The 26,567-nt window shown below is 38.4% G+C and overlaps 3 protein-coding genes across 4 annotated transcripts; 2 read left to right on the forward strand and 1 right to left on the reverse strand.

Annotated features, from left to right (window-relative positions):
• The first annotated feature begins 7,168 nt into the window (after positions 1-7,168).
• LOC145616295 (protein PHOSPHATE STARVATION RESPONSE 1-like) lies at positions 7,169-15,467 on the forward strand. 2 transcript variants are annotated; one of them, XM_081670994.1, is made up of 8 exons: positions 7,169-7,423; positions 9,807-10,502; positions 10,621-10,828; positions 10,904-10,980; positions 11,120-11,159; positions 12,189-12,246; positions 13,533-13,602; positions 14,648-15,467. In XM_081670994.1, exons 2-8 carry the CDS (start codon positions 9,852-9,854, stop codon positions 15,032-15,034), a joined length of 1,491 nt encoding a protein of 496 aa, XP_081527120.1. In that variant the 5' UTR covers positions 7,169-7,423; positions 9,807-9,851; the 3' UTR covers positions 15,035-15,467. The 2 variants fall into 2 exon arrangements, with proteins under 2 accessions (XP_081527120.1, XP_081527119.1); XM_081670993.1 differs by having other exon boundaries at positions 7,171-7,423; positions 9,792-10,502.
• A 1,251-nt stretch (positions 15,468-16,718) lies between these two features.
• Positions 16,719-21,980, forward strand: LOC145617816 (cellulose synthase A catalytic subunit 4 [UDP-forming]-like). Its single transcript, XM_081672568.1, has 12 exons — positions 16,719-16,855; positions 17,286-17,484; positions 17,619-17,722; positions 17,811-17,880; positions 17,984-18,170; positions 18,512-19,124; positions 19,221-19,358; positions 19,469-19,594; positions 19,692-19,904; positions 20,006-20,533; positions 20,671-21,021; positions 21,168-21,980. Exons 1-12 carry the CDS (start codon positions 16,814-16,816, stop codon positions 21,747-21,749), a joined length of 3,153 nt encoding a protein of 1,050 aa, XP_081528694.1. The 5' UTR covers positions 16,719-16,813; the 3' UTR covers positions 21,750-21,980.
• A 320-nt stretch (positions 21,981-22,300) lies between these two features.
• Positions 22,301-26,210, reverse strand: LOC145616293 (uncharacterized). The gene is made up of 2 exons (XM_081670992.1): positions 22,920-26,210; positions 22,301-22,816 (listed from the first exon to the last, which is right to left on the reverse strand). Exons 1-2 carry the CDS (start codon positions 26,197-26,199, stop codon positions 22,449-22,451), a joined length of 3,648 nt encoding a protein of 1,215 aa, XP_081527118.1. The 5' UTR covers positions 26,200-26,210; the 3' UTR covers positions 22,301-22,448.
• Positions 26,211-26,567: the final 357 nt, after the last annotated feature.

Raw genomic sequence — 26,567 nt, forward strand, 5'->3', positions numbered from 1 at the left:
GGAGGCGTCAAACTCCCCAGATGAAGCAACTTCTGCTCCTTTGCCGCAGGTTCACGAAGACAAGGCCCAAGCCTCTTCTACTTGTTCTGATGGTGGGCCTAAGAAAAGGCCTACCTCGACTGGGTTTCATCGATGCAGATCCTATAATCAAGACCCTTACTTTGGTTACTATGGTTCTACTTGGTCTCAAAAAAGACGCAAAATTCGAGCACTAAATTTGCATAGCAAAGATGCGTTCACCCTGCCTGCTACTACCACGAGTGGACTACCTATCCACAAGAGTTGTTCGGATGTGTCTTTAGCTGCTCACTTGGGCTGTGCATCGGCAGCTTTTGCGTGCCGGCCTTCTGGGAACATCTCTTCTATTGGCAGCAAGAGAAAGGTGGTTGAGTCTAGTAGCTCATCATCTTTCAAGGTCCTCAAGCACTCAAGGGAGGGGTTTTCTTCTTCTAAGTTTGATGTTGGTACGTCCACCACCTCCCCGACTAAGTCTTACGGGTTCTCATCTACGTTTGGTTCGGCGGCTGGCCATTCACAGCTCCCCAAGGTTTTATGAAGATCACATCCTGGAACTGCCGGGGGCTAAATGATCAAACTTCTCCTAAGCTTCCCTATGTTTTTTGGCTATTACACTCTTTTGCTCCTACCTTTTTGTTTCTCTGTGAAACTAAGGTCTCCGTGGCAGTTGTGACTGGCTTACTTAGTAGTTCTAGTCCTACTTCAGTTTTTGGGGTTGATGCAGTAGGTACTAGCGGGGGATTAGTGGTTTTTGGTTATGGTTCGGAAGAAGTTTCTTGTGTTTTTTGCTGTACAAATGTTGTACTCTGTAATATCAAACTTACTAATGGTACTAGTAAATGTGTGATGTTTGTTTATGGTGCTCCTGTTCTTGAAGATAGACCCCAAGTCTGGGGTTTAATTCTAGATTTACTTGCTATTGCTCCTAATTGTTTGATTATTGGAGATATTAATCAAATAGAGCATCACTATGATAGGATGGGGGGGTCTAATATTATTAAGGGTTGGGATTCCTTTATTGATTTTAGGATGAAATCGAGTTTACTTGCTACCCCCTTCAAAGGTCCTCCTTTTACGTGGACGAATAATAGGGATGAAGATAGCCTTATTTTACAACGCCTTGACCGGGCCTACATGACTTCAGATTGGTTTCATAATTACCCAGATAGTCGTTTGCGGAATCAACCAATTCTGATATCTGATCATGCTGCTATAGTCTTTGATGATTCTCCGTTCACCCAACTTTCAAACCGTCCTTACCAACTGGACAACTGGTGTTTAGAACATCAGGATATTCATGACTTTGTCCTTACAACTTGGCAAAGGGACGTCTCTGGGTCGCCAATGTTTATCCTCTCTAAGAATCTGCAACATGTCAAGTCTCTCATCAGGAGGTGGTGTCTGAATAATAAGAAATTTTGGGGCATAGATTGGAAATTTTTTTCAAAAGATCTTGCTACGGAGGGAGAACTAGTCCAATCAGTCTCTGATGCCTCTCTTTATATGTCCAACATTGTTACTTCAAAGGAGAGTATTTTACTGCAGCTGCAATTTTGGAGACAACGCTGTAAGAAAAGCTGGATACTTAATGCTGATTGTCCATCTAAACTTATGTTCTCAAAGGTGAAAAGCCGGCAAAAGAAGAATGCGATTACTTCCTTATTTGACGACCAAGGATCTCTCCAGCATGGCCAGATGGATGTACAGCGTCTGGTTGTCAATTCCCTAAAAGATACCTTTCACTGTGATTCCAGGCCTCCTTATGATCCGGAAATCGATGTGGTTCTGCGGGAATTAGATCTCCCACATTTCAGTTCTTCTCAACTTGCAAACCTGGAGCGGCCATTCTCCGCGTCGGAGATTCGTAGCGCGATGTTTTCTTTAGGGATCAGTAAGTCGCCGGGTCCGGATGGAATTACAGTTGAATTTTTCAAATTGCACTGGGATGTTGTTGGTGCCTCGGTTGTTTCCGGCGTCCAAAGTTTCTTCCAAACGGGGTTCTTACTGAAAGAATGGAATCAGTCTCTTCTTGTTATGATTCCTAAGATTGGTACGCCAACAGAAGTTGGGCATTTACGGCCTATCAGCCTTTGCAACATGGTGTATAAATGTGCTTCCAAGTGTTTGGTGGCCAGGCTGCGCCAATATCTCCCTTTTCTCATCTCAGATTCTCAGCATGCCTTTGTTCAGGGACGCGTTATGACAGATAATATTTTGATGAGTCATGAGTTAATGGAGAAAATCAACTGTTCGAAAACTGGCACAAATTGGCTGGCCTCGATCAAAATTGACATGAGCAAGGCTTATGACAAAATTCACTGGAGTTTTCTTTTGCAGGTTTTAAAAGCCTATGGGTTTCCGGAACGTTGGTTACAGATGATCCAACAATGCCTTGCCACGGTTTCTTACCAGTCCTTGATTAATGGTTCTACTTCGGAAACCTTTAAACCACAATGTGGTCTTCGTCAGGGGGACCCCATCTCCCCGTACCTTTTCCTTTTCTGCATGGACATTTTCTCTCGTATGCTGCATTTGGGTCAGGATTTGAAGATTTTTCAAGGTATCAAGCTGTCTAGAAGGACCCCTTCTATCTCGCATTTATTCTTTGCGGATGATGCTATCATCTTCTTTCGGGCCTCGTCTGCAGCCTGTACCAATATCATGCAGATTATTCAGCGGTTTACTAAGATTTCAGGCGAACAACTCAACTTGTCCAAATCCTTGATTAAGTTTAGCCCTAATATCTGTACGTCTGCCCAGCAAGGCTTCAAATCTATTTTCCAAATGAAGCATGTTCAGGTGTTTGATCATCATCTAGGAGCCCCAATTGACTTCGTCGGTAGAAAGAAAGATCACTTTCAGTTTATCATCGACAAAATTACTGGGCGAATTAATTGTTTAAATGCCATACGCCTCTCACAATCGCAGAAGTTAATTCTTATTAACTCAATCCTCATTGCTATGGCTTCCCATGTTCTTGCTTGTTATGAGTTACTGACAGGGTAAAGTCGTATCCCCTAATCAAAAATAATTACCTAATTCACTAACTAAAGTAGATAGGGAAGTAGGGTCGATCTCCACAGGGAAACAAGTCTTTTTACTCCTAATTAAATATTATAATCTAAATTATTAAAGTGACCAATATTAAAAGTTGAATATGAAACTAAACTAAAAAGAGTAAGAAAAGGGAGAAAATAATATATAAAAGGATCTAGGGTATAGGTTCACCAATAAATAATATTCTGGGGCAAAATAGGGTAATCAATCATTGACATTGCACAAATAACATGATTAACAGGCTCTCGCAATTTATTAACCAACATAGACCTAACAGGCTCTCGCAATTTACTAGATCTAAGTTCTTATTGAAAATAGCCTTTAATATCAAATTAACATCTGCTCGATTCATCAATTTAATATTGCTATACTTTTACAAGCCGCAATTGTAAAACATTAAAACAATCCAATAAGAAATTATCATGCAAAACCAACAATCAATAATAGTCAATCATCAATGCATCAATTAACCAGATTGTAAAGGGCTCTCGCTACTTATTACAACCACATGATTAATTTATCGGTATTAAATCTCATCTCTCGAATCTTGACTTAACCATTTATAAATTAACTTGCCTATTGAAACTAGACCTAAACATTAATTCTCATCTCTCGATTCTTGAATCAATATTGTCAAACTCATGCATAAAAGACAGGCCTAATCTAGTCACAGAGCATTAAATCAATCAATAGGAAATTAATCTAGCATTAATAATCAACAACAATAATTTACCCCTTCATATCATTTATTAGATCCCCATGAACCCTAGAAATTAAACTACTCACACATTATTAAATATAGACTAAGCAAAGCAATAAAATAAATCATGATCAAAGGAATAAAATAAATAACTAAGATTAAGGGAAGAGAAATCGTCACCAAAGTAAATCTGGAATTAATCAAAGAAATAAGAACAAAAGTTTAGAGAGTGATTAAGAGAGAGAAAACTAAGTAGAGAGAGAAAGTCTAGGAGAAAGGATTAAGAGAAGAAGAAGAAGATCTCCCCAAAAGAAGAGACGATCTAAAAACGTATTACGGAGGAGTATTTATACTCCGTACAAAAATCCTAAACTAAAACAAATTAATACGACTCTAATTGTTTCCTTAATAAACACGCGCCCGATCGGGCGAGGCACCGCCCGATCGGGCGCGCCTTTTTTCACCTCTAATAACAATCTCGCGCCCGGCCGGGCGCGTCACCGGGCGCTCCTCCCGCCCGGCCGGGCGCGCCTCCGGGCGCCAGCCTTTTTGGCCGGGCGGATCATTTGGGCCAATATTTGGACTTCGATTGGGCTCCAATTCTTCGGGCCAATCTGGGTTTCCTCTTTGGGTCTTGAATACTCGGTCCAAACGCCCCGGTATCACCTCTACCGAGCCCTTAATCACCGGTTCGATGTCTCTAACCGGCCCTGGGCTATAAACTCTGGTCGTGCTTCTCCAATGTTCGTGATTGCTCCAAAATATCTCAGGAAAATACTCCAAAAGCATAAATCCCTGCAAAAGTCAACCAAATCTACGAAAACACTAGAAAACACCAATTAGTAATAAAAGTGGCTCTAAAGAGCCAAAAACACTACTAATTATGACCAAGGGACGGGGGTAAAATACTATATAAAATGAATACATCAGTTACCCGTCTCTGTCACCGGGAAGATTGACTCATTACTGTTGCGCTTTTTTTGGGCGCATTCTGATACTAAAGGTATGCACTGGGTGAATAAGGAGATTATGCACCTTCCTCGCGGCCTCGGAGGTCTGGGCGTCCGCTGTTTGTCTTCCTTAAATAAGGCCTTGCTCATGAAACAAGTTTGGAGACTCTTCACTAACCCGCAGCTGCAGGTTTCTAAAGTGTTTACTGCTCGTACGACCTTTCTCTCAGACAACCTTAATTCTCGGTCTCGTTATTCGGGTCGTCACTCATTTGGCCTTCGGGGTTTGATCAAGGCGGACACCCTATTGAACTCCGGTTGTAACTGGAAAATTGGTAATGGCAGGTCCACTCTAGCTGGGTCAGCTAAGTGGGTCAATGGCTACATTCCTGAGTTCAAACCGGGAATCCTCCTGCCGGCTACAGGCCCTCCTACTGTCAATTTCTTCATCAATCTTCACACCATGGGTTGGGATACTACTAAAGTTGTTGAGTGGTTTGTTCCGGCGGATGCCTCTACAATCCTGGCTATGGAGGTCCCTGATTCGACTTAGGACGATTTCCGTTATTGGTCGGCCACCCCTTCTGGAAAGTACTCGGTTAAAACTGGGTATGCTATGCTTCAGCAACAACTGCCCCATACTTCTACCCCTTCTGATTCTTTCTGGAAGGTTCTTTGGTCGCTTCCGTTGCAGCCTAAATGGAAGTTGTTCTTATGGAAACTGCTTCACTGCGCTCTCGCGGTCAAGGTGGAACTCAATCATCGAGGAGTTCCGATTCCAGACGTGACTTGCGACCTCTGTCGTGCGGAACCGGAGGATTTACAACATCTTTTTAGATTGTGCTTGAAGGCACGATCGGTTTGGAGGGGTGGATGCCTCGGCATTCGCTCAGAATTTAATGGAGACCTTTCTCTCTCATATTGGATCCAGGATTATATCCGACTTTTTATCAGTCAGGATGGTCTTTCTAGTACTCGCATTGGTACCTTTGTCGGTACGCTTTGGAGCTTGTGCTTAGGTCGTAATGCTAGAATTTTTAGGAATTCTTCTGAGTCTCGGCCTTTTGAGTCCCTATTTCAGGAGGTAATGAATAGTCATTCAATCTTTGTGACTTCAAACGCCCCTTCTAGTATCCCGACTACTGCGGCAACAGTTGGGGGTGCCTCCTCACCACCTGGTTTTTTCATGGCTCAACTTGGCCTGTCCCCCCATGACAGTGCTTTAGTTTCTATTCAGATAGATGGCTCTTGGTTCAAGGATTCTCGACGCGCAGGTATGGGATGGTGCTTGGATAATGTTGACCCACTTGATGATCGGATCAGTGGTGGCAGTAACTTCGGGGTTTGCTCCTCGGCTTTACATGCGGAGGCTTTGGCTTGCATGTATGGCCTTCAGTGGGCGTTTGATAGGGGATTTATGTATCTCGCGGTATTTACTGATTCCTATAATCTGGTCTCCCTGCTTCGAGAGGAGGGCCAAGGTTATATCGCCTACATATGGCTCATTCGGAGGATTCTAATGCTTGCCTCTAGGTTTCGAGTTTGCAGAATTCATAAGGCAGATCGTCGGCGCGTACACAGAGCTCATCTAATTGCAGGAGAAGCGGCGGATGCCTCTATTTGCTTTTGTATTAATATGTAATCTTGTTTGTATCCTTTGTCAAAAAAAAAAAAAAAAAAAAAAAAGTAGTGAACCCAAATAACTATCCATAGAATGGGACAAACTTAAAGGGACAAAACAAAAAGGAAAGTGGGGCAAATATTCAGGGACAGAGGGAGTGCAAAGTGTTGTAACTTGCAAGTTTTCTAAGGGAGTGGGTTGTTTATCATGTTCATAATGTTTGGTCGATTTATTGAAAACATAATTATGTACGTTTCACATATATTTGATCCAACCTGAAGTTGACTTGAACCTAAGAATAATCCAATTTAAAGTTTACTCAATTAGGTAGTTAACCATTTGAACACATGAATTTGACTCAAACTTTACCAGACTTACATATGAAAAATGTTAGCAATTTAATATAATTCGAAGTGAACTTGAACCGCCCAAAATCTAAATCTTATACGAAAGATAAACCGACTGGCTGGATAAGATAACCCGAACCCAACATGAATAAAACCAAATACCAAAATTAACAACTCTACTTGTGCGTAGGGGTGTCAAAACCACACTACACCCAATCCGATTCGATAAATATTCGGTTTAGATTTCAACTCACATGAACACAGTAATATAACATGAGTCGGATTTAAAATAGAGCCAACCCGACCCGACCTCACCAAAACCTGATCCGAACACCCGAATTAACATCTCTAAAATGTGGACACCTCTTTCGTTGTACGGTAAACGTTGCTCTAGCCATCGCTACCACCAGCACAAGTCCACGACCCCTCGCACCCTTGAGCAACGTAACCAACGACACCAACCGATTAATCTATGCAAAAGATTCTCAAAAGTCAGCTTCACGCGCAACAAACAAGCGTGGCTAATTCTTGTAGTTGCCCCCTTTCAATTTTTGTTTATGGAAGATTAGCCAAATAGGCCAAATTACCAAGGCCAAAACCCATTCACGACCGTTCACTTCTCGACGCCGGTGATCCATTTTCACCCCTAAATCAATCCTAATCTTCATTATTATTTCAATTTCATCACCTTAGTCCCTTCAATTTTTCTGGGTTTCCTTCCAAATTCAAGGTATGCTTTTCTAATTTACTTAATTTTTGATTTCTGTTTGATGTTTTGTAGCTCAAAATGAAATGAATGTGATTTTTTAAAATCTGGGTATGAATTAATTTTACCCAATTTATTGTGGGCAATAAAAAATTTTGGATTTTGATTGATGTTAATATTCATTTCATCTGGGGTTTTTAGATTGAGCTTGTGTATGACTTTTGAATGTTTTGCATTTGCTAGTTACTTTTTAACTGAAGGATTAAGAGATTGTGATTGATTTTTGTGAAATTAACTTTTACATTAAGTATTGACTTGCTTATGATGTTTCGATTGTGCATGTTGATTACGGAGTTCTAAATTTGTGAATGTTTTAGGTCATGTGGAATGTTAATCTTGTTTTTTTTTTTAGTTTTATTGTCATATTCATGCCTGTTAAATATGATGCAGATAGTATTATCAAAAGGTTTGCCAATTTTGGTTGAGTGTGCTGACTGCTGAGAAATGAGCAGAAAGGTTTGGGTGAATTGATTACATGGGTTAGTGGGGTGTTAATTGGGGAACTTACGGTGCACTCGAGTGGCGTGATAACAATTGTAAAGGAAAAACAGGATTCAATCTTTATCTGTACCCGGGTTGCTGCCGCATTATCTAGTAGTAGTAGAAGAGAGTTTGTTAGGAAGTTATAACTTAGAAGTGGAGCAGGGTGGTGAAATATCAAATATGACCCGTCTAAAATTTTTCTTTCGGAATAACTCCAGTATAGTTTGTTTTCGTTTCTACAATACCTATTAGTTGCTCCTTTAGGAACTACCTCTTATTAGGTATATAAGATGATAAATTTGTAGGAGTGAGATTGGATACATGAGAATCGTCTTGGACCTTGCTGATCATTGGGTTTATGGGTTTGTTATAATATTTCTGTTGTTTTTCGTACTTTAATTTTGGATGAAAGACTTATTGCTGAGTCCACCATGGAAGATTAGAAGCTATTTTATCAGGCAAACAATATCCATATTCAGTTTCCATTTTGTAGCATATCTTTATGCTATTGATTTTTGAGAGGCCAAGCCTCCAAGGTGCAAACTGCTGGAGCAAGCTGTAATTGACCATCCATTTAGGCATGTGGTAATCAACCCTATTAGTTTTATAAAATAATAGAGGTTTGGGCTGTAGAATAATTAGGGTAAACTAATATTTTGCTACTGCTCAGTAGTAATCAATCGCTGGATTGATATTTGTTTTCCTAGGCTCTAGTTTAATGAGCTGTGTTTCATAAATAGTAAAATAGGGTCCATGCAAGCTACTTGCTAATGCATTCATTAAGTTGTTTGCTAGAGCATGAAGAATGACAAAAGTGTTCATGCAAATCTGATGACTCTGAGATGCACAAAATTTGAGGAATCTAGTTTCCAATATCACGAAATGTCCTAAAATGCCTCCTATTAGGTTATGGAAGTTCTCAAACCTTTTAAATTCTAAGATTGCAGATTGTTTCATATATAAACCAATTGCTGGATGAAACAAATAAAGAAAAAGAATTATGCTATATCATGTAAAAGAAATAGTATAAAATTTATAATTCATGTTATCATTGCCAGCAAAAGTGCAAAAGTATTTCACAATTTGGATTTCATTTGATTGTTGATTTCTCCATTGCCCCTAAACTCTATAAAAAGCCCTAACCCCTAATCCTGAAAATAATTTCACCATCTCTCTTGAGTGCTCTTTTATTAATGTCTCATTTTGACTGATGCTATCGTAATACTATTGCATGTGTCAAGCATATGACTTACCGACTATTAGTTGATATATCTTGTGTCACACTACATCTCCTCGGTTTTCAGTTGCAATGATGTAATTTCACGCTTGCGAATGCATATACTTTGTATTATACATATACCGTTAATATATTTGATTATCTTTTAGTAAAATGTATAAAAAACTGATATGTTGGAAGTATATATCGAGACTAATATAACAGTCCCTACATGACTTTATTTTTCCTCGTCTTAATAAAAAAAAAAATTGCTTTAAGGAGTCTGTTTGAATAGTGTGAAATTCAAACATTGTGATTAATAAAAAATGGAGGAGTTACTTTTTGATTGTGTCTTTTTTTTTTTTATCTATTATATTGCTTGGTTTCATTTTATTTGTTAACCTATCTTTTTGCCTACTATTTTGATCTGTTCGAAAAACAAAGTGTAATATTTTGAAAACCTTCTTCTTTTTTTTTTTTTTTTTTTTTTTTTTTTTTTTTTTGATGTATACGATCGATATATTATGAAAACCAATGTTGTAGACAATGTTTGGGTTCACTTGTGATTTTTACCATTTAAAATTGAAATTTAAAAGTTATTATCTGGCCCTTATGTGCTGTGAACTGGTGCAGTCTCTTTTAATACAGGATCTGAAACTGGAAGGTTATCCCAATATTTTTTAAAGGCCAAATATGGATGGGCACCCTGCTATATCCATTCAGAGATCTGGTTCAAGACAATTGGGTGCCTCTGGAGCTCTGTCTTCATCCTTGCCTGTCCTTTCTAGTACCTTGGAAGAGAAGTATCCTAAATTGCCCGACTCCCAGCAGGTCTCTATGGAAAGGGAGCTTGTTACTAATCCCTCGGTCTTTCATTCAAATCCATTGCCGTCCAACACTCATGTCAACCATATGTTCTCATCTTCATCAGGATACTCTCCTGATGTTCATTTCTCTCCTGCCTCCCATGAAAACTATTCTAGTAACTCCCCGTATATACCTCCATCTGCTAACAATGGATCGTCATTGGCTCTAATGCCTTCTACTCACACTGATCTTATTCATTCATCTACATCTAGTAATTATACTAGAGGAAACAACAACCTCTCATGGTGCTCAGATTCAGGATCTGGTTTCCCTGATTTTTCCTCCCACAGCTCCATGTCAAGTGGTCACATCCAGGGAAATGGTGATGGTGGCAGTAATCTTGTAACACCCGAAGACCTTGTCAAGCGAAATGATTGGCAGGAATGGGCAGATCAGCTAATCACTGATGATGAATCACTAAGTTCTAATTGGAGTGACTTGCTTATTGATGCCAATGCCACAGACCATGGAATGAAGGTTGTTATACTGAATAAGATTTTTGGTTTTTTTTGCTTATAGATGCTTTCTATACACAACATTCTGCTTTATCTGCACCACTCTTTGTCCAGCACTGATTGTCTCTCTGTTTTATTAGATGTCAAATCAACTAGTTAATTCAACTCCAAATATGCTGACGCATCCAACACAAAGTCAGCAGCAGCCTTCTGCATCATCAGCAGAAGTTGCAGCAGCTGCAAGCCCGGCTTCCACAGCTAGCGGTCCAGCCAAGTCACGGATGCGCTGGACACCTGAGCTTCATGAAGCCTTTGTGGAAGCAGTCAGTAAGCTTGGTGGCAGTGAAAGTGAGTCACTTCCATGCAATTATTGGCATACAGCTGATGCAACATTTAACTTAATATGATCATTTGGACTTGTAGGAGCTACCCCTAAAGGTGTTTTGAAGCTGATGAAGGTTGAAGGCTTGACCATTTATCATGTGAAAAGTCACCTGCAGGCATGTAGGACATTGTCCTTTTATCTTAGGATCAGCTTTCATATGCTATTCTCTACTGTGATTTAGAAAATGTTTGCTTAATCTTAATTGCTTTTCTCTATACCATCCTATTTACTTCTTACAATATATATGAATGCAGAAATATAGAACAGCTCGATACAGGCCAGAGCCCTCTGAAGGTATGTCTTTGAAACTCTTCTCCTCCCCCCCCCCCACCCCAAACACACTTCTTTTTTCCAATTTTTCTCCATGAAATGGATCTATTAAATTGATTGATGTATCTGTCTTAAGACTTGCAACTGTGAAAGATGGTATAACCTTCACTTTTATCCCCAACGGCTGTGGGAAAGGAGGGGGAAAGGGGGGTTGTAGTCAAATTTTTACGGGAATTGTGTGTGTTCAATTGTTCATTCACTGTGTATTTTAAGTCCTTCCATTCTGAAGAATTGATTTTTGAATGGCGATGGGCCTGTTAAATAAGTTGTTTAAACTTTTCTAGCTTTATACTGAAGTACATGTTACAACTTGAAGTGGTCCTATGTGTTGATTTGTTGCTAAGAACTAAGATGATCTTTAGTTATTTTCTCACTAGAACATTAGAATTTAGTGTAGCAAGAAGATTACTAAGAATTAATTAACAAATTAGGGAAAAATATAGTAAGATATGATTGTATTGATAATAATCACGGTGGAAATTGCCAATTACAATCTAGCTTAAATTTGAGAGGTTGGTGCTCTCCCAAGTTACAATGTCTCTCTCTACTCTCACGAGTCTCACCAATATTCAACCTAATTCTCTTTCTCTCTCTAATATGGTCTATACATAGAGCTTTCCCTCTGATACACGACCTATCTTATTTTTCAAGCTACTCACAAGCTAATTGTAATTCTACTGCCTATAATGCCCCTCCCCCTTATATTGATTCTTAGCAAGTTAGCATATATCTTCTACTGGACAGATTCATCATCTATTGAAGTGCCCTTTATACTAATTGTGGAATTGCTAGTCATGTTAGTGAACAGAGATTCAAGTTCTATTTGTAGTGCACCACAATACATTTCCTCCTCCTATTTTTTTTGAAACAATTCCACATATATATTGGTTTTGTAGCCAATGCATTGATGTCAGGTCTCTAGTGTTCTTTAATTATTAAAATTCTTAGCCTAGGTGCTCATTGAGTATGCGGTTTTATGTCTTCTGTTTGCAGGTTTATCTGAAAATTTGTCAACTCCTGTTGCAGACTTGTCATCTTTAGACCTGAAAGCGTAAGTTGTATTTGCTTTATCCTTGTACATTTTCTCTTCTATTGGTATTCCTCTGGGTGATGATGTTCAACATTTATTTTTCTTAATTTTGGGATTGAGAAAAGGCCAAATAAGTTGTTGCCTGCAAATTTTGAACTGATCTACTACATCAACCTACTTTACTGTTCTTATTATATTTAGTACCTTGTGTGATTTGCTTAATAAATAATAATATATCTGGGCTTCTATGTTGTTGACAGTCGTCTCAACTAGTGAATTATTATGTTAATTGTGCCTTTAGGTGTTGGTTTGTCACTCATTCAGATAAACAGATCAGTAGCAGATACGGGATTTTTTTGGTGGAGGTGCAATTTGAGATTTTGAAAGTGGTGTCACTACTTGGAATTTTGTGGGGGGAACATTTTATTTTTCAATCTTATTAAAAAATGAAACCCAGTATGCAGATGCATTCCCATATTTTCCAAAAATATAGCAGGATCTCCCATTATTTTGATAAAGTCATAATTTAAGGCTACCTTCAGCCAATGTTGACATTAGGTCAACTGATACTGCTTCTGCAAACTGAAAAGATTGCTCAAGTAGTAATCTACTGTTGTGATACCACTATATTAACTCAAGACATGCTGGGTATAATGTGATTAGCATATCCACTTGCGTTATCTTTGCTTTATGGAAATGAGAATGCCAAAGAACTCATACAAACCATGGTAGGAATGTCAATTAGCAATTTGAAGTGAAAGTAACCTTTGTTGGGTTCTAAGGTATTAGGCAGTCCACATGGGTCAAAGCAATATAAACTGAATGAAGTGAAAGATAAGGTATTCTTAATTTTTATAATTTATAACTTTATAAGGCATTTCCTTTGGTCCATTGTGTGATGCTTGAGGATCGGAGTTGAACTAAAATATTTATTAGCAAGTTATGAGAGTTCCAGAAAGCAAGATTAACCTTGGAAAGCTCTATCTTATTTTCTGTTCATTGTCTAAAGGAAACTTTGAAATGGAAATATAAGATATGTCTTTCCAGAATGGTTATATGTTTTATTTGGTTAGTTACAGAGGGACATGTACCGTTAATTAATAGAGTGATAGAAGCTACCATAGGAAGACGGTTTCTGAAATGAAATTAAGGTGAATTCTTACATGTAATAATGCTTTCTTAGGTCAATATTCTGAAGATTAATCCTGCTTGTACCTATATTTGTGTTTTGTTTTGTTTTGTTTTGTTTTTTTTTTTTTTTTTTAAATGAATCACCAAGTTTCATACCATGCTTGGTGTCACAACAGGGGTATGGATCTCACAGAGGCATTAAGGCTGCAGATGGAAGTTCAAAAGCGTTTGCATGAGCAGCTCGAGGTATGATTTTGTAAAAACTAGATTTCCTTCAAAGTCTTAGGTTTCATTTTTTTTTTTATTTTTACAAAATTTATCATTATTGTATTATGATGTACAATTTCTAAAAATATTAAAACAAAGATTCTTTGTAGAGTGTGTCGAGAAGTCATAAACTTTTGACCTAAACACTGGTTAGTCAACCACAGTTTATAACTGGTACAAGATCATCCCCGCCAAATCTTTGCTTCATTCTTGAGTGAAAATTTCCATGAGGTTTGTGCCTCATATGTCATTTCTTCCTTGGTAACAGAAGAAGGTGAAGTATTTGCTGGGATGTTAATGAACCATCACCGACATTAATTATGAATTTTAGACAATAGAATAATGATGCCCTTCTTGTAAGGTTAAGAGTCTTGGGACCTTTGCTTTCTCATTGTAGCATTTTTCTATCTTCACAAGTCCTATTATATGATTTGAGGAATTTTATAATCACATTCTAGAGGAGCAAAAGGGCCAAGAACATCATTAAACCTTAGTACTGTGTGATCTCATTCTTTTTAACTAGCCAGAACTTTGGAGGCTCTATCCTTATGACTTCAGTCTGCGTACTAGCAGCATATACATATTCTCATGCTACAAAATTCTATTGTAGAGCAAGTATACTTTCATGCAGCCTGTGATCGTTTATGGCAGCAATTGCTGATCACAATCCAACATTAGATTATACAAGAAGATATTGAGCTGTTTTACTGGAACTAACCTAGCCTAAAAACAATGCTTGTAAAAGTGCACTTAAAAGATGAAGTACAGGGATGCTGGGAGAGTGGGAGCAATGGCCAATATTTATCTATTTGAACTTTTGGTCTCTGAGGAAGACATTGAGGAAAAAAGAATTAGAAATCTTATAAATAGTAAAAAATCTCGTGGACGTGCTACAATTTTTTGCTTTTCTCTTGCTTTATTGTTCTCCCTGCTTGCATTGAATCCTTTCTTAAATCATAGAATGCGTTGCAGTTGTTGCTAGTATGTAGACCTGTTAAGATGTTACAGTGCTATTTCTCTGCAGATTCAAAGAAATTTACAGCTGCGAATAGAAGAGCAAGGTAGATACCTCCAGAAGATGCTTGAAAAGCAGTCCAAGTCTGGGGCTGAAAATCTCAAGATTGATTCTTTGACAGTTGAAGAGCCTTCTTCCCAGGCATCACCAATAACTGGGAAGGATGTAGGTCTTGAGGGTGCATCTGCTCGAGATCCAAATGACACAGGAAAGCCAACTGATGCTCCCTCAACACCTGGAGAGACGTCAGGAAGGAGAGAAGGAAAGGCACCCAGAACTGAAATTGCTGAGCTTCAAAACCCTTGTGATAAAGATTTGTCGGATCTGCAACCATGTAAACGCAGTAAAAAAACTGAGCCAAACTTACCAGCAACTTCAAAACCTCCTGAAGATTGAATGAACCATATCATGAAACCACTGCTGCTTCCGTTCTTATCTAGCGTGGTAGATGTAGCCAAGGCCGTGTGACAAACACGAGATATAGTAGTAACTCTTATGGACTTCAGTATTGCTTATAAAGAGTAAGCTTGAAACATGTAGATGTTCCTTTCCCTCACCCCCTCTAAATTTCCATTTAGATAAAAGGAAACCTGGGGCAGTATTAGTTGATCATGGTACCCGATGGCTCATTTGTTTTTGTCATCCTGTAATTTATACTGTCCTAGTACACTCTCAGTAATGCAGTTCAGGTGTCACCTAGCTGTATTCTTTCGGTTTGCTAGAGAGATTATAGTAATAAAGTTGTAGCATGATGTCAGCGAATTCTATCTCCTGTACAGTGATGATCCTCCCCATGGAAATGAATGAGATGACTTTTTGATTAGTTTCAGTTTTTGGTATTACCCTCTCGGATTCGACTTTCTGCCATAACATCATAATCAACTAGCTAATTGATGCAGTGATATTTTTTTCTGGATATTTGTTTTACTGAAGCCAGAAAAGGAAACTGATATTTCTTGGGGCAATGGTCATTTATATATGTTATAGTGTTCATTCAGTCTTAACTTTCTATGTTGTTTACTGTCAACAGTTTGGAGTTTTGTTGTACGGTCAATGTCATGAAAGGCACCCCTCAGCCAAGTAATTTCTTCTTTTGTAATTATTTCTTTTACATCTAAAATTTTAATTTATGGCAAAATTATCATGATACAAGAGAAATAGTGGCCTAGATCTGTAGATTCTCAAAAGGTAATCCTTGTCTGCTTAGATCGATTGATACCTTGAACCCTTGGGCTTAGTGTGGATGACTTGCTTTTGATATGGCATCAGTTTTGGCTTTGAACTGCTTCTGTGAATTGTTTAGTGAGCTGCTAAATACCGCCCGCAATTACTAGACATTGTCTGCCCTGCATATTTTCCAACTCTACCTTTACCTCCCCCCCCCCCCGTGTGTATCCCTACAGTTGTCAATTTAGGTGTGTACGTCGGGTTGGGTCGGGTCTATTTCAATGAGGCATGCTAAATTATTTGTGTTCATACAAGTCGAAATCTGAATTTGGTTTTTGAATCGGTTTCGTATCTGGTGAGTCGGGTCAATTTTTGACACCTCAATCTTTTCTCACTAATCACCACCACTACAATGCCACTTCCACAACCACCACCCCAACCACTAGACTCATCACCACCACCATATCACTACTCGCCAACCGCTGCAACCCGATATCGTAAGAGAGTGGTAGACAACAACAACAACAATGGACCAACTAGCTAGCCACATCTACTTAAAGGTACTTTGCTAATAATTTGTACATAAAGAAAGATTTCATACACACAAAACTCTACTCTTTATATTTGGTGAAAAAAGAAAAAGAAATGCCAACAAACCAAGTGAAGAGTAGGAAAATGGCGCCAACCTTGGACATACTTTGAGCCTAAGTTATGAACAGCAACCCTTTCTCTCTCTAAATTTAACTCATTTCTCTCTCTTACTGTCCTACCATCCTTTAAGATCACATCTAACGTCTCTTTGAATCAAACCAATGACTTCCCAACTATCAGTTTGGTAGAAAACTACACCATTCCCACCACACTCCCCCATCTTTTTCTTCTATTGTTTAAATTAGTTTCATAAGATATGATCCTTCTCTTCTTTATATCTCACTCCCTCTTGTTCCTTTCCTCCCTCACTTCCTCTTCTCCATCCCCGCCTTCGCCTTTGCCGTGGTGTATTTTGCCATGGCTGGCCTTATTCCTGGTCCTTTTCCTGTTACCGATGAGGTAAACCTCCCTTCTTGTCTCTTATTTGTTCTTTGAGATATTCATGTGTAGGAACTTAGATAGTTTTTATTTTTCATAATTTACTTCTTTATTTTTCATGTATGCTACATTACTACATCACTTGTACTTCTATATGAATATTGATAAAGAGAATTATTTCGGCAATTTGTACTTTTTTTGTTGGTTACACTTGTTCCTCTTTGTTTGTTACACTTTTGCTTTATTTTTTCCTAATCTCGCTAATTTTTTCCAACACAAGCCTACCTACAACACCATTTTCATAGTTTTTCTTACACAAATCTTTTTATGCACTCTTTCTCTAAATGCATTGGTCTGTGGATCTAAGTACAATAGATGTAACAAACATTAAGGAACGGAGGCAGTACATACGTTCTTACAATGGTTATATTGTGTTTGTTTTTTATTGCAGAATCGTTCACCAACCCGGCAAACAGGAGGAAAGATATGCAGGGTGTGTGGTGATGGTATAGAAGTAAAAGAAGATGGGGAGCCTTTTGCAGCATGTCATGCATGTAGGTTTCCTGTCTGCCGGCCTTGTTACGAGTACGAAAGGAATGAAGGCACTCAGTGTTGTCCTCAGTGCAACACTCGCTATAAGCGTCACAGAGGTAGGTTAATCTTTTTTTCTTAGAAAAAACCTTCTGTTTCCTAGCTCATATTTTCATATTATACTGTTTTTATACTTAGCTTGATCATAAGAAGATTATGTTAAATCGGACTTTGGTTTATTTATATGTGTCAGGCTCCCCAAGAGTCGAGGGTGATGATGAAGAAGCATTTGATGCTAATGATTTAGACGACGAGTTTGAGATTAAGATCAATCAACAACATCCTACCAATCAATCTGTGAGTTGAATCTTGTAACAAATTTAGTATCGAATTCTCTTATGTACATAATGATGTTTGTACTAATCATATGAAGTTAATTTTGCAGGAAAATGGGGAGTATAATCAACATCAATGGCATGCAAATGGAAATCAAATATCTTCTTTTGCTGGAAGTGGTAAAGAACTTCAATTCTTCCTGTTTAGTTTAGAACAGAACTCTGATCTGCCAATTTTGTGCTGTTTCTGATAATGTGTTATGTTTTCTGCGCTATTTAACAGTTGCTGGCAAGGATTTTGATGGAGAAAAGGAGGTGAACGGAAAGGAATTTGAAGACGATAAGGATATATATGGTAACAATGATCAATGGAAGGAAAGAGTAGAGAAGTGGAAAAGCAGGCAAGAGAAGAAAGGCTTAGTTAAAACCTATGATAGCGAAAATGATAAGGGTGAAGAAGATGATTTCCTGTAAGCAGTAAATTTAGTCTTGGAACTTTTTTTTCATCTTCTGAATTCTCGCTATATTAATACACATTCAGTTTAGAATCATCGATTATGTTTGACAACTAACAGGAATAACAGTTGCACATTAGTAATATGATAAGGGTGTTAATGAAATCATTTCTGAAATTGAATTTCTGTATTGATCAGTGATCAAAGTAATGTGTAACATATTACTGTCCTAAATCTATACTTTATGATAGACAAATTGAAAACTCGAAAGACTCATTACTAACTTGTATCTGTTGTTAATATATTGTATCTTTACTATCTGTATAACAAAGCATTAACAAGTTTTCATTCTCCAGGATTGCTGAAGCAAGACAACCACTATGGAGAAAAGTCCCTATATCATCAAGCAAAATCAACCCATACCGGATTATAATTATCTTGCGGCTTGTTGTCCTTGCCTTCTTCCTCAGGTTTCGAATATTAACCCCAGCAGAAGATGCCTATCCATTATGGCTTATCTCTGTTATTTGTGAGACTTGGTTTGCATTTTCTTGGATACTTGACCAGTTCCCCAAATGGTTTCCTATCAACCGGGAAACTTACTTGGACCGCCTTACACTGAGATTTGAACGTGAGGGAGAGCCTAATCGTCTAGCCCCAGTTGATTTCTTTGTCAGTACTGTGGATCCATTAAAAGAGCCACCCATCATTACTGCAAACACTGTGTTATCCATCTTGTCTGTTGATTATCCGGTTGAAAAGGTCAGCTGCTATGTATCAGATGATGGTGCTTCAATGCTTCTGTTTGATACACTGTCTGAAACTTCTGAGTTTGCGAGGAGGTGGGTTCCGTTTTGTAAGAAGTATAACATTGAGCCTAGGGCTCCTGAGTTTTACTTCTCTCAGAAAATGGATTATTTGAAGGATAAGGTCCAAGCTACATTTGTCAAAGATCGACGAGCCATGAAAGTAAGCAAGCAACACTATTTTCTTGTAATTTGCTGCTGTCTAAGCTGCTTTTGGAAGTCCTGACAAACTTAAATTTTTATTTTTGCTGATTATTAGAGAGAATATGAAGAGTTTAAGATCAGAATTAATGCATTGGTGGCGAAAGCTGTGAAGAAACCTGAAGAGGGGTGGGTTATGCAAGATGGAAATCCATGGCCAGGGAATAACACCCGAGATCATCCTGGCATGATTCAGGTTAACTAATATACTCATATTTCTGATCAATATTTGAGGAAAACTAAATGAACTCTAATCAAGAATGTTTTGTTGGACAAACGTGTACTAATAATCATAAATGTGACCAGGTTTATCTAGGAAGTGAGGGAGCACTAGATGTGGAAGGTAAGGAGTTGCCGAAGCTAGTTTATGTCTCACGTGAGAAGCGACCTGGATACAATCACCACAAGAAAGCCGGTGCCATGAATGCAATGGTTAGAGGCTTCATTATCAATTTACTTTGGTTTTCATTTTTAATTTCACAGTAATTTGCATTAACATGCTTGCAATATTATCTGCTGGTTGTTTCAGGTTCGCGTTTCAGCAGTACTTACAAATGCACCGTTCATATTGAATCTTGATTGTGATCACTATGTTAACAATAGTAAGGCTGTCAGAGAAGCTATGTGCTTCTTAATGGATCCTCAATTTGGAAAGAAGCTATGCTATGTCCAGTTTCCTCAGAGATTTGATGGTATTGACAGGCATGACAGATATGCTAATCGCAATATTGTGTTTTTCGATGTAAGTTCAACGTATTCTTTTGACAGCTCTGGAAATACAGCCACTATATCCTTAGTTCTTGTAAAAGCCTCATTCTTTTTCTTGCCTTTATTGTGGTGTAGATCAACATGAGAGGCTTAGATGGGATTCAAGGGCCAGTTTATGTAGGAACAGGATGTGTATTTAACCGACAGGCTTTATATGGATATGATCCTCCAGCATCAGAAAAAAAGCCGAAGATGACATGTGACTGTTTTCCTTCATGGTGCTGCTGTTGCTGTGGTGGTAGGAGGAAAAAGGCCAAGTCAAAGAACAATAATAAGAAAGGAATTAAGAGCTTGATCAGTAAGCTATACAGCAAGAAGAAGAAGACGATTATGGGGAAGAAGTACTCAAGAAAGGCTTCCACACCTGTCTTTGATCTTGAGGACATTGAAGAAGGACTTGAAGGGTATGAAGAATTGGAGAAGTCATCTCTCATGTCTCAAAAGAACTTTGAGAAAAGGTTCGGTCAGTCACCTGTTTTCATTACTTCTACGCTTATGGAAGATGGAGGTCTTCCTGAGGGGACAAGCTCTACTGCATTGATCAAGGAAGCCATTCATGTTATTAGCTGTGGGTATGAAGAAAAGACTGATTGGGGAAAAGAGGTAAACACAGAGTGGCTTATGATCTAAATGTTATCATTTACGAGTATATTTACTGCAAGTAAGATGATCTATTCCTAGGATGATTGTTATGCTATCTTCAACTCTGAAATTTCTTGTGAATTTTATATTGTTTGCAGATTGGATGGATATATGGGTCGATTACAGAAGATATCTTAACAGGCTTCAAAATGCATTGCAGAGGATGGAAATCAGTGTACTGCATGCCCAAGAGACCAGCCTTTAAGGGATCAGCCCCGATCAATCTATCAGATAGGTTGCACCAAGTTCTGAGGTGGGCTCTTGGATCAGTTGAAATTTTCCTTAGCAGACATTGTCCTTTATGGTATGCTTGGGGAGGGAAGCTCAAGTTGCTAGAGAGGCTTGCTTATATTAACACCATTGTATACCCTTTCACCTCTATTCCTCTGCTTGCCTATTGTACTATCCCAGCTGTCTGTCTTCTCACCGGGAAATTCATTATTCCAACTGTAAGTACTCTTTGCTACTCATTATTCCACTTTAACGAACTTTCATATATTCATATATTTGTTTAAATGAACCTTAGAAGAGGTACATTATTCAACAATGTTTACAATGTTTTAACTTTTTTGTTCTTCTGATGATTTTCCTGCAGCTGACAAACTTGGCCAGTATATGGTTCTTGGCTCTATTTCTGTCCATCATAATAACGGGAGTGCTCGAGCTAAGGTGGAGTGAAGTGAGCATTGAGGACTGGTGGAGAAATGAGCAATTTTGGGTCATTGGTGGTGTCTCAGCTCACTTGTTTGCAGTCTTCCAAGGCCTGCTAAAGGTACTTGCAGGAGTGGACACCAACTTTACAGTGACTACAAAAGCAGCTGAAGATGCCGAATTTGGAGAGCTCTACCTCTTCAAATGGACTACCCTTCTAATCCCACCCACTACCTTGATCATACTCAACATGGTTGGAGTTGTAGCTGGAGTATCCGATGCCATTAACAATGGGTACAACTCATGGGGCCCGCTGTTTGGGAAGCTCTTCTTCGCCTTCTGGGTGATTGTTCACTTGTATCCATTCCTGAAGGGTCTGATGGGAAAACAGAACAGAACACCCACTATTGTTGTGCTATGGTCAGTTCTTCTAGCATCAATCTTCTCTCTTTTATGGGTTCGGATTGATCCTTTCTTGCCTAAGCAAACTGGCCCTGTTCTCAAACAATGTGGGGTGGAGTGCTAGTTCAATCATGTACACTCCTTTGCTACCTCTTTATTATACAGCAAGCACATCTTTTTTTGTATCAAAGTAATAATCTTTGTTTTTTTGATAAAAGAGCTAAGCTAGAAAATTTATCTCCGCCTTAATGTACTTTGTATGAAAAATTAGACAAACAATTAGGGATATACCAGTGTAATGCACGGATTTGACAACAAATATTGTGAATTTGATTGCAACAAAATTGTTTGAAAAGTTGTTGCACACATTCCAAAAGTGATACCTTGAAAGTTGACCCACTGCTACCTTCTCATCACTAGGTAGACAATTGAAAAACTGACAGTTCATTTTACTGCTTTGAAAGGAACTCAAACAGTTTTTATGTTCATTTTGGACTGAACTGTTTTCCTTTAATACGTTCTTATCTACCTTCTGCAGTCCTTGGGTGCTGGTAGTAATCACTTAAATCCATGTTCCATGCATTACTTACATAGCAGCAAGCATTTTGTCCTGCTATGTATTTATGAGCGCGGAATAGTATTAGACCCAATACATAGAGCAAGAAATAGTGGTATATACAAGGGAACATCTTTTAGGAACGGAGGCAGTACTTCACATGCTTATTTTTTTTAAATCAAATTATTGCATACTATGGTATTGATTTACACAATAAATGCATCTACTAAGTTGCAACTTGTACTAGAATATTAATTATGCCAACAATCATGGATTTCTATATTTTCCTTGATTTTTCGATCTACAAGGGTCTGAAAATGAAGCTTCTTGAATTTGAGACATAAGTTTCTGAGCTACATTGAGCATGGTCGGTCTGGACTCCGGGGAGTGACTGGTGCATACCAATGCTGCAACAACTACTTCCATCACTATAGCTTCCAATTTAGGAGATGGTGGTTGAAGTCTTTGATCTAACATATCCTTCAGGCTCAAATCCTGGATATTAAAGGATATAGCTCCTGAGAAGTGTGAGGATAATACCTCGCTTGGGCGTTGTCCCATCATAACTTCCAATGCTACAACTCCAAAGCTATATACATCAGATTTCTCAGTCACCTTCATAGTGAATGCTAGCTCTGCACATTAATGAATTCAGCATGTCAGACACTTGGGAACAACAGAGAAAATTTTGTCATAGATTTAGTATGGAAAAAAATATATGGAATTAAGGAGATTCACCTGGAGCCATGTAGCCATAAGACCCGGCAATGTTGGTCCAATTGGATGAACCAGTGAGCAACAGCTTAGCAGTGCCAAAATCTGATAGCCTAGGCTCAAAATCTGCATCAAGCAGAACATTGTTGATTGATATGTCACGGTGCACAATTGGTGGACAGCAATCATGGTGCAAGTAAGAAAGCGCGTTTGCTAGTCCTTGCACTATTTTCAGTCTTAAACCCCAGTCTAAAAGGGTTCCTTCATCACCATATAGCACTTCTCCTAGGCTGCCTTTCTCTGCATAATCGTAAATCAGATACAAGTTTCCACTCTTGGAGCATGAACCATGTAACTTAATGATGTTCCGGGGCCTGATTTGAGTTAGTGCTGTGATCTCATTGTCAAAGCTCTTGTAATCAGATGACTTGGTGTCGCTGAATTCAGTCTTATTAAGCTTTTTCACTGCAAGAATCAGTCCTGTTGGCAAGAGAGCCTTGTATACAACCCCGAAACCTCCTCTTCCTATACAGTATTTTACATGGAAGTTCTCGGTTGCTCTAACTATATCTTCGAATTTGAATTTTCCTTTTCCTGATCCCCAAAGCAGCAGCTCAAAGTTGTCATAGATGGAAGGAAATTCCCTGTTCTTCATCAATGTTGCTTCCTTTTCTTTCATCCTTCTTCTTCTTTTGTGCCAATTTCGATATAGAAATCCTCCAAGAACACTTGCAAGAATTAAGAGACAACAAAGAACAATGGCTTCAATCAGTAACTTTCTCCTATGCTTAGCTGACTGCTTATTTATACACCTGGGAAATCCTTGTTTTACTCCACACAAACCCGAGTTCCCAATAAATGCTGCTGACGGTACATCCTGGAAGACATTAATATTGGGAATCGGACCGTTCAGTTTGTTGTAGGAGAAATCTACCGACTCTAAGCTGATCATGCCAGAAAAACTGCCAGGAATACTTCCTGAGAGATTATTGTGAGAGAGATTCAGATACTGCAAAGAAGTAAGTGAGCTGAGACTTTCAGGTATGGTTCCTGAAATTGCATTTCCACTAATGTCTAAATAGTACCGTAACTCAGCTAACTCGCCAAGCTCAAATGGAATCTGCTCTGATAAACCATTGTGACTCAGATTTAAGCTTGACAGGACCTTGCAATTTGCAAGCTCAACAGGTAGTTTTCCTGTTAAACTGTTCTCTGACAAATCAAGATCCATCAGATTAGCCAGGTTCCCTATACTTCTCGGAACATTTCCTGTCAAATTATTTTGCCTTAAGCTAAGTTGTTCCAGCTGTTGCAGATTTCCAATTTCTGTAGGAATTTTGCCACTCAGCTTATTTGAGTTCAGCTTCAGAACAACCAGTTTTATCAAATTTCCCAGAGAAGCCGGTATTTTCCCAGAAATGTTATTTCCTGTCAGCTCTAATCGAGTAAGATTAGTGCAGTCTCCCCATTGAGGAGAGAGTGATCCAAAAAACTGATTGTGAGCCAGGTTCAGAAAATCAAGACTTGGGTGAACCCCAAATGTCCGAGAAATATTACCAATAAACTGGTTCCCCTCGAGCCAAACTCTATTTAGCCCCTTGCATTTCCTAAGGCAATCTGGAAGTGATCCTGTGAACTTGTTGAAATGAGCTGTAAACTCTACAAGAGCAAAGCCACTGCATAGATTCCGCGGCAACACTCCTGAGAAGTTGTTGAATGCAATTCGGATAGTAGTCAAGGAAAGGCTTAACTTGCCAAAATTCTTAGGAAATTCCTCAGAAAATGTGTTGTTGAACAAAGAAAGAGTTTGTAGGTTAACAAGATCGGCTAAGGTATCAGGCAACTTTCCTTGCAGATGGTTTGTGTTAAGATCAAGAATCTGCAAGGACTTCATGCTGCCGATCTCAGAAGGTAAAGTCCCATTGAGACTGTTATTAAAAAGCTGTAAGATTGTAAGGTTTGTGAGATTACCAATAGATGAGGGAATAGGGCCTGAAAGCTGATTACTCGAAAAGTCAGTCTGATTCAAAACTTTTAAATTTCCAATTTCTGAAGGAATTGAACCAGAGAAATTGTTGTTATACAAGAAAAATGTGTTGAGTTTTGTTAATACACCGATCTCAGGAGGTATAATACCACTGAACTGATTGTACTGAAGTTCTAACATGACCAACTCAGTCCAATTGGTGAAGAAATAGGAAGACAGATTTCCTGAAAGTGAATTTTCAGACACATCTATCTCAGTTAACAGCCTAAGATTGGTCAAGGACAAAGGCAATTCCCCAGTTAACAAATTCGAAGCTAAGCCCAAGTATGTTAAGTTAGTGCACAGGCCTAACTCAGGAGGAACCTTAGAGTTCAGTTTGTTCCATCGAAGATCGAGTCTTTGAAGCATTCTAAGGTTCCCCAAAGAAGAAGGTACACTCCCTTCAAATGAGTTATTATACAATTCCAACATTTCAAGGCCTAAAAGACTACCAACTTCTTCAGGGATCAAACCACTAAACTGGTTATTTCCTACGCGAAGATCCTTAAGAAAACTAAGCTTAAAAATACTTAAAGGTAAAGAACCATGGAACTTATTATCAGTAAGATTGAGAAACTCAAGTTTAGTAAGACTACTAAACAATGAACTAGGCAAAACACCTGTCAAATAATTTTCTGATAAATCAAGGTAAGTGAGATTAGTACAAGTATGTATAAAACTTGGAAACTCAAACTCAAGATTATTATAATCAAGGCTAAGATGGGTGATCATTGGCATAGGAGCAAACCTCGACCAGTCAGGTGACTCTAAGTAATTCGCGCCAAGGTCCAAGTACCTTAACTCCTGAAGATAGCAGAGTTGGTAAGGTACATTCCCTGTAAGGTAATTGTCACTTAAGTCTAAGGAAGTTAACCTCGAGAGGTTGCCAATCGATGATGGTATCGAGCCATTTAAGGTGTTTTGGCTAAGATTAAGGATGTTTAGAGTAGGAAAAGAAGTGAAGTTAAAATGATCAATTGTTCCAACAATGTTGGAGTTTACAAGATTTACTGCTAAAACTGTATTCTGTTTCTCATCACAGATGATTCCTTCCCATTTGCATAAGTTATGAGCATTTGAGAGGGTCCATGATGAGAGATTTTGTGACAAAAGGGTGTTTTTCCAAGACAAAAGAGCTTGAATTTCTGGTTTTAGTGATAAAATGGTGTTGTTTAGAAGCAAGAAAAAGAAGAAAAAGTTGAAGATAAAGGTTGAAGATTTTGTAAGAAAAAGCTTCATGATTTTGGGATGACATAAAAGATAAGCAAAGTGGATCATATATACACAATATAATATCTTGTACAGTTACAAAATCTACAATGGAGGTCCTTTCTATCTACTAACAATTTAAGTTGAGCAAGGACATAATTTTTGGTTTTTTCTTAGAAAACACTCTGTTGTGAATGTTGTCTCATTGGGACAAGGGTAAAATATCCTTATTTTCGGGAATTTGAAGGTTCAAAATTTTTTAAACCTATCTTTCTAACTTTTTGGTCCATGATCCGCCAAACATTAGTTTGTGCATCGTGAGTACTATGCACCCTAAGAATACAAAAACTAAAGTCAAAGAATTTGAGTAAGAATCAATGAACATCAAACTTAAAACAAATAAGATGAACCTTAAAAGAACTAAAGTAGTAAATAAA

The sequence above is a fragment of the Chenopodium album genome, chromosome 26 (assembly GCF_948465745.1).
Source record: "Chenopodium album chromosome 26, dcCheAlbu1.1, whole genome shotgun sequence".
NCBI classification, from domain to species: domain Eukaryota; kingdom Viridiplantae; phylum Streptophyta; class Magnoliopsida; order Caryophyllales; family Amaranthaceae; genus Chenopodium; species Chenopodium album.

Coding starts and splice junctions, on each gene's coding strand:
- LOC145616295 (XM_081670994.1), top strand. CDS start 9,852: ATGGATGGGCACCCTGCTATATCCATTCAGAGATCTGGTTCAAGACAA. Junction 10,503..10,620: donor CCACAGACCATGGAATGAAG/GTTGTTATACTG, acceptor CTGTTTTATTAG/ATGTCAAATCAACTAGTTAA. Junction 10,981..11,119: donor ATGTGAAAAGTCACCTGCAG/GCATGTAGGACA, acceptor ATATGAATGCAG/AAATATAGAACAGCTCGATA.
- LOC145617816 (XM_081672568.1), top strand. CDS start 16,814: ATGGCTGGCCTTATTCCTGGTCCTTTTCCTGTTACCGATGAG. Junction 19,595..19,691: donor CCGGTGCCATGAATGCAATG/GTTAGAGGCTTC, acceptor TGGTTGTTTCAG/GTTCGCGTTTCAGCAGTACT. Junction 21,022..21,167: donor GGAAATTCATTATTCCAACT/GTAAGTACTCTT, acceptor ATTTTCCTGCAG/CTGACAAACTTGGCCAGTAT.
- LOC145616293 (XM_081670992.1), bottom strand. CDS start 26,199: ATGATCCACTTTGCTTATCTTTTATGTCATCCCAAAATCATGAAGCTT. Junction 22,817..22,919: donor TTATGGCTACATGGCTCCAG/GTGAATCTCCTT, acceptor ATTAATGTGCAG/AGCTAGCATTCACTATGAAG.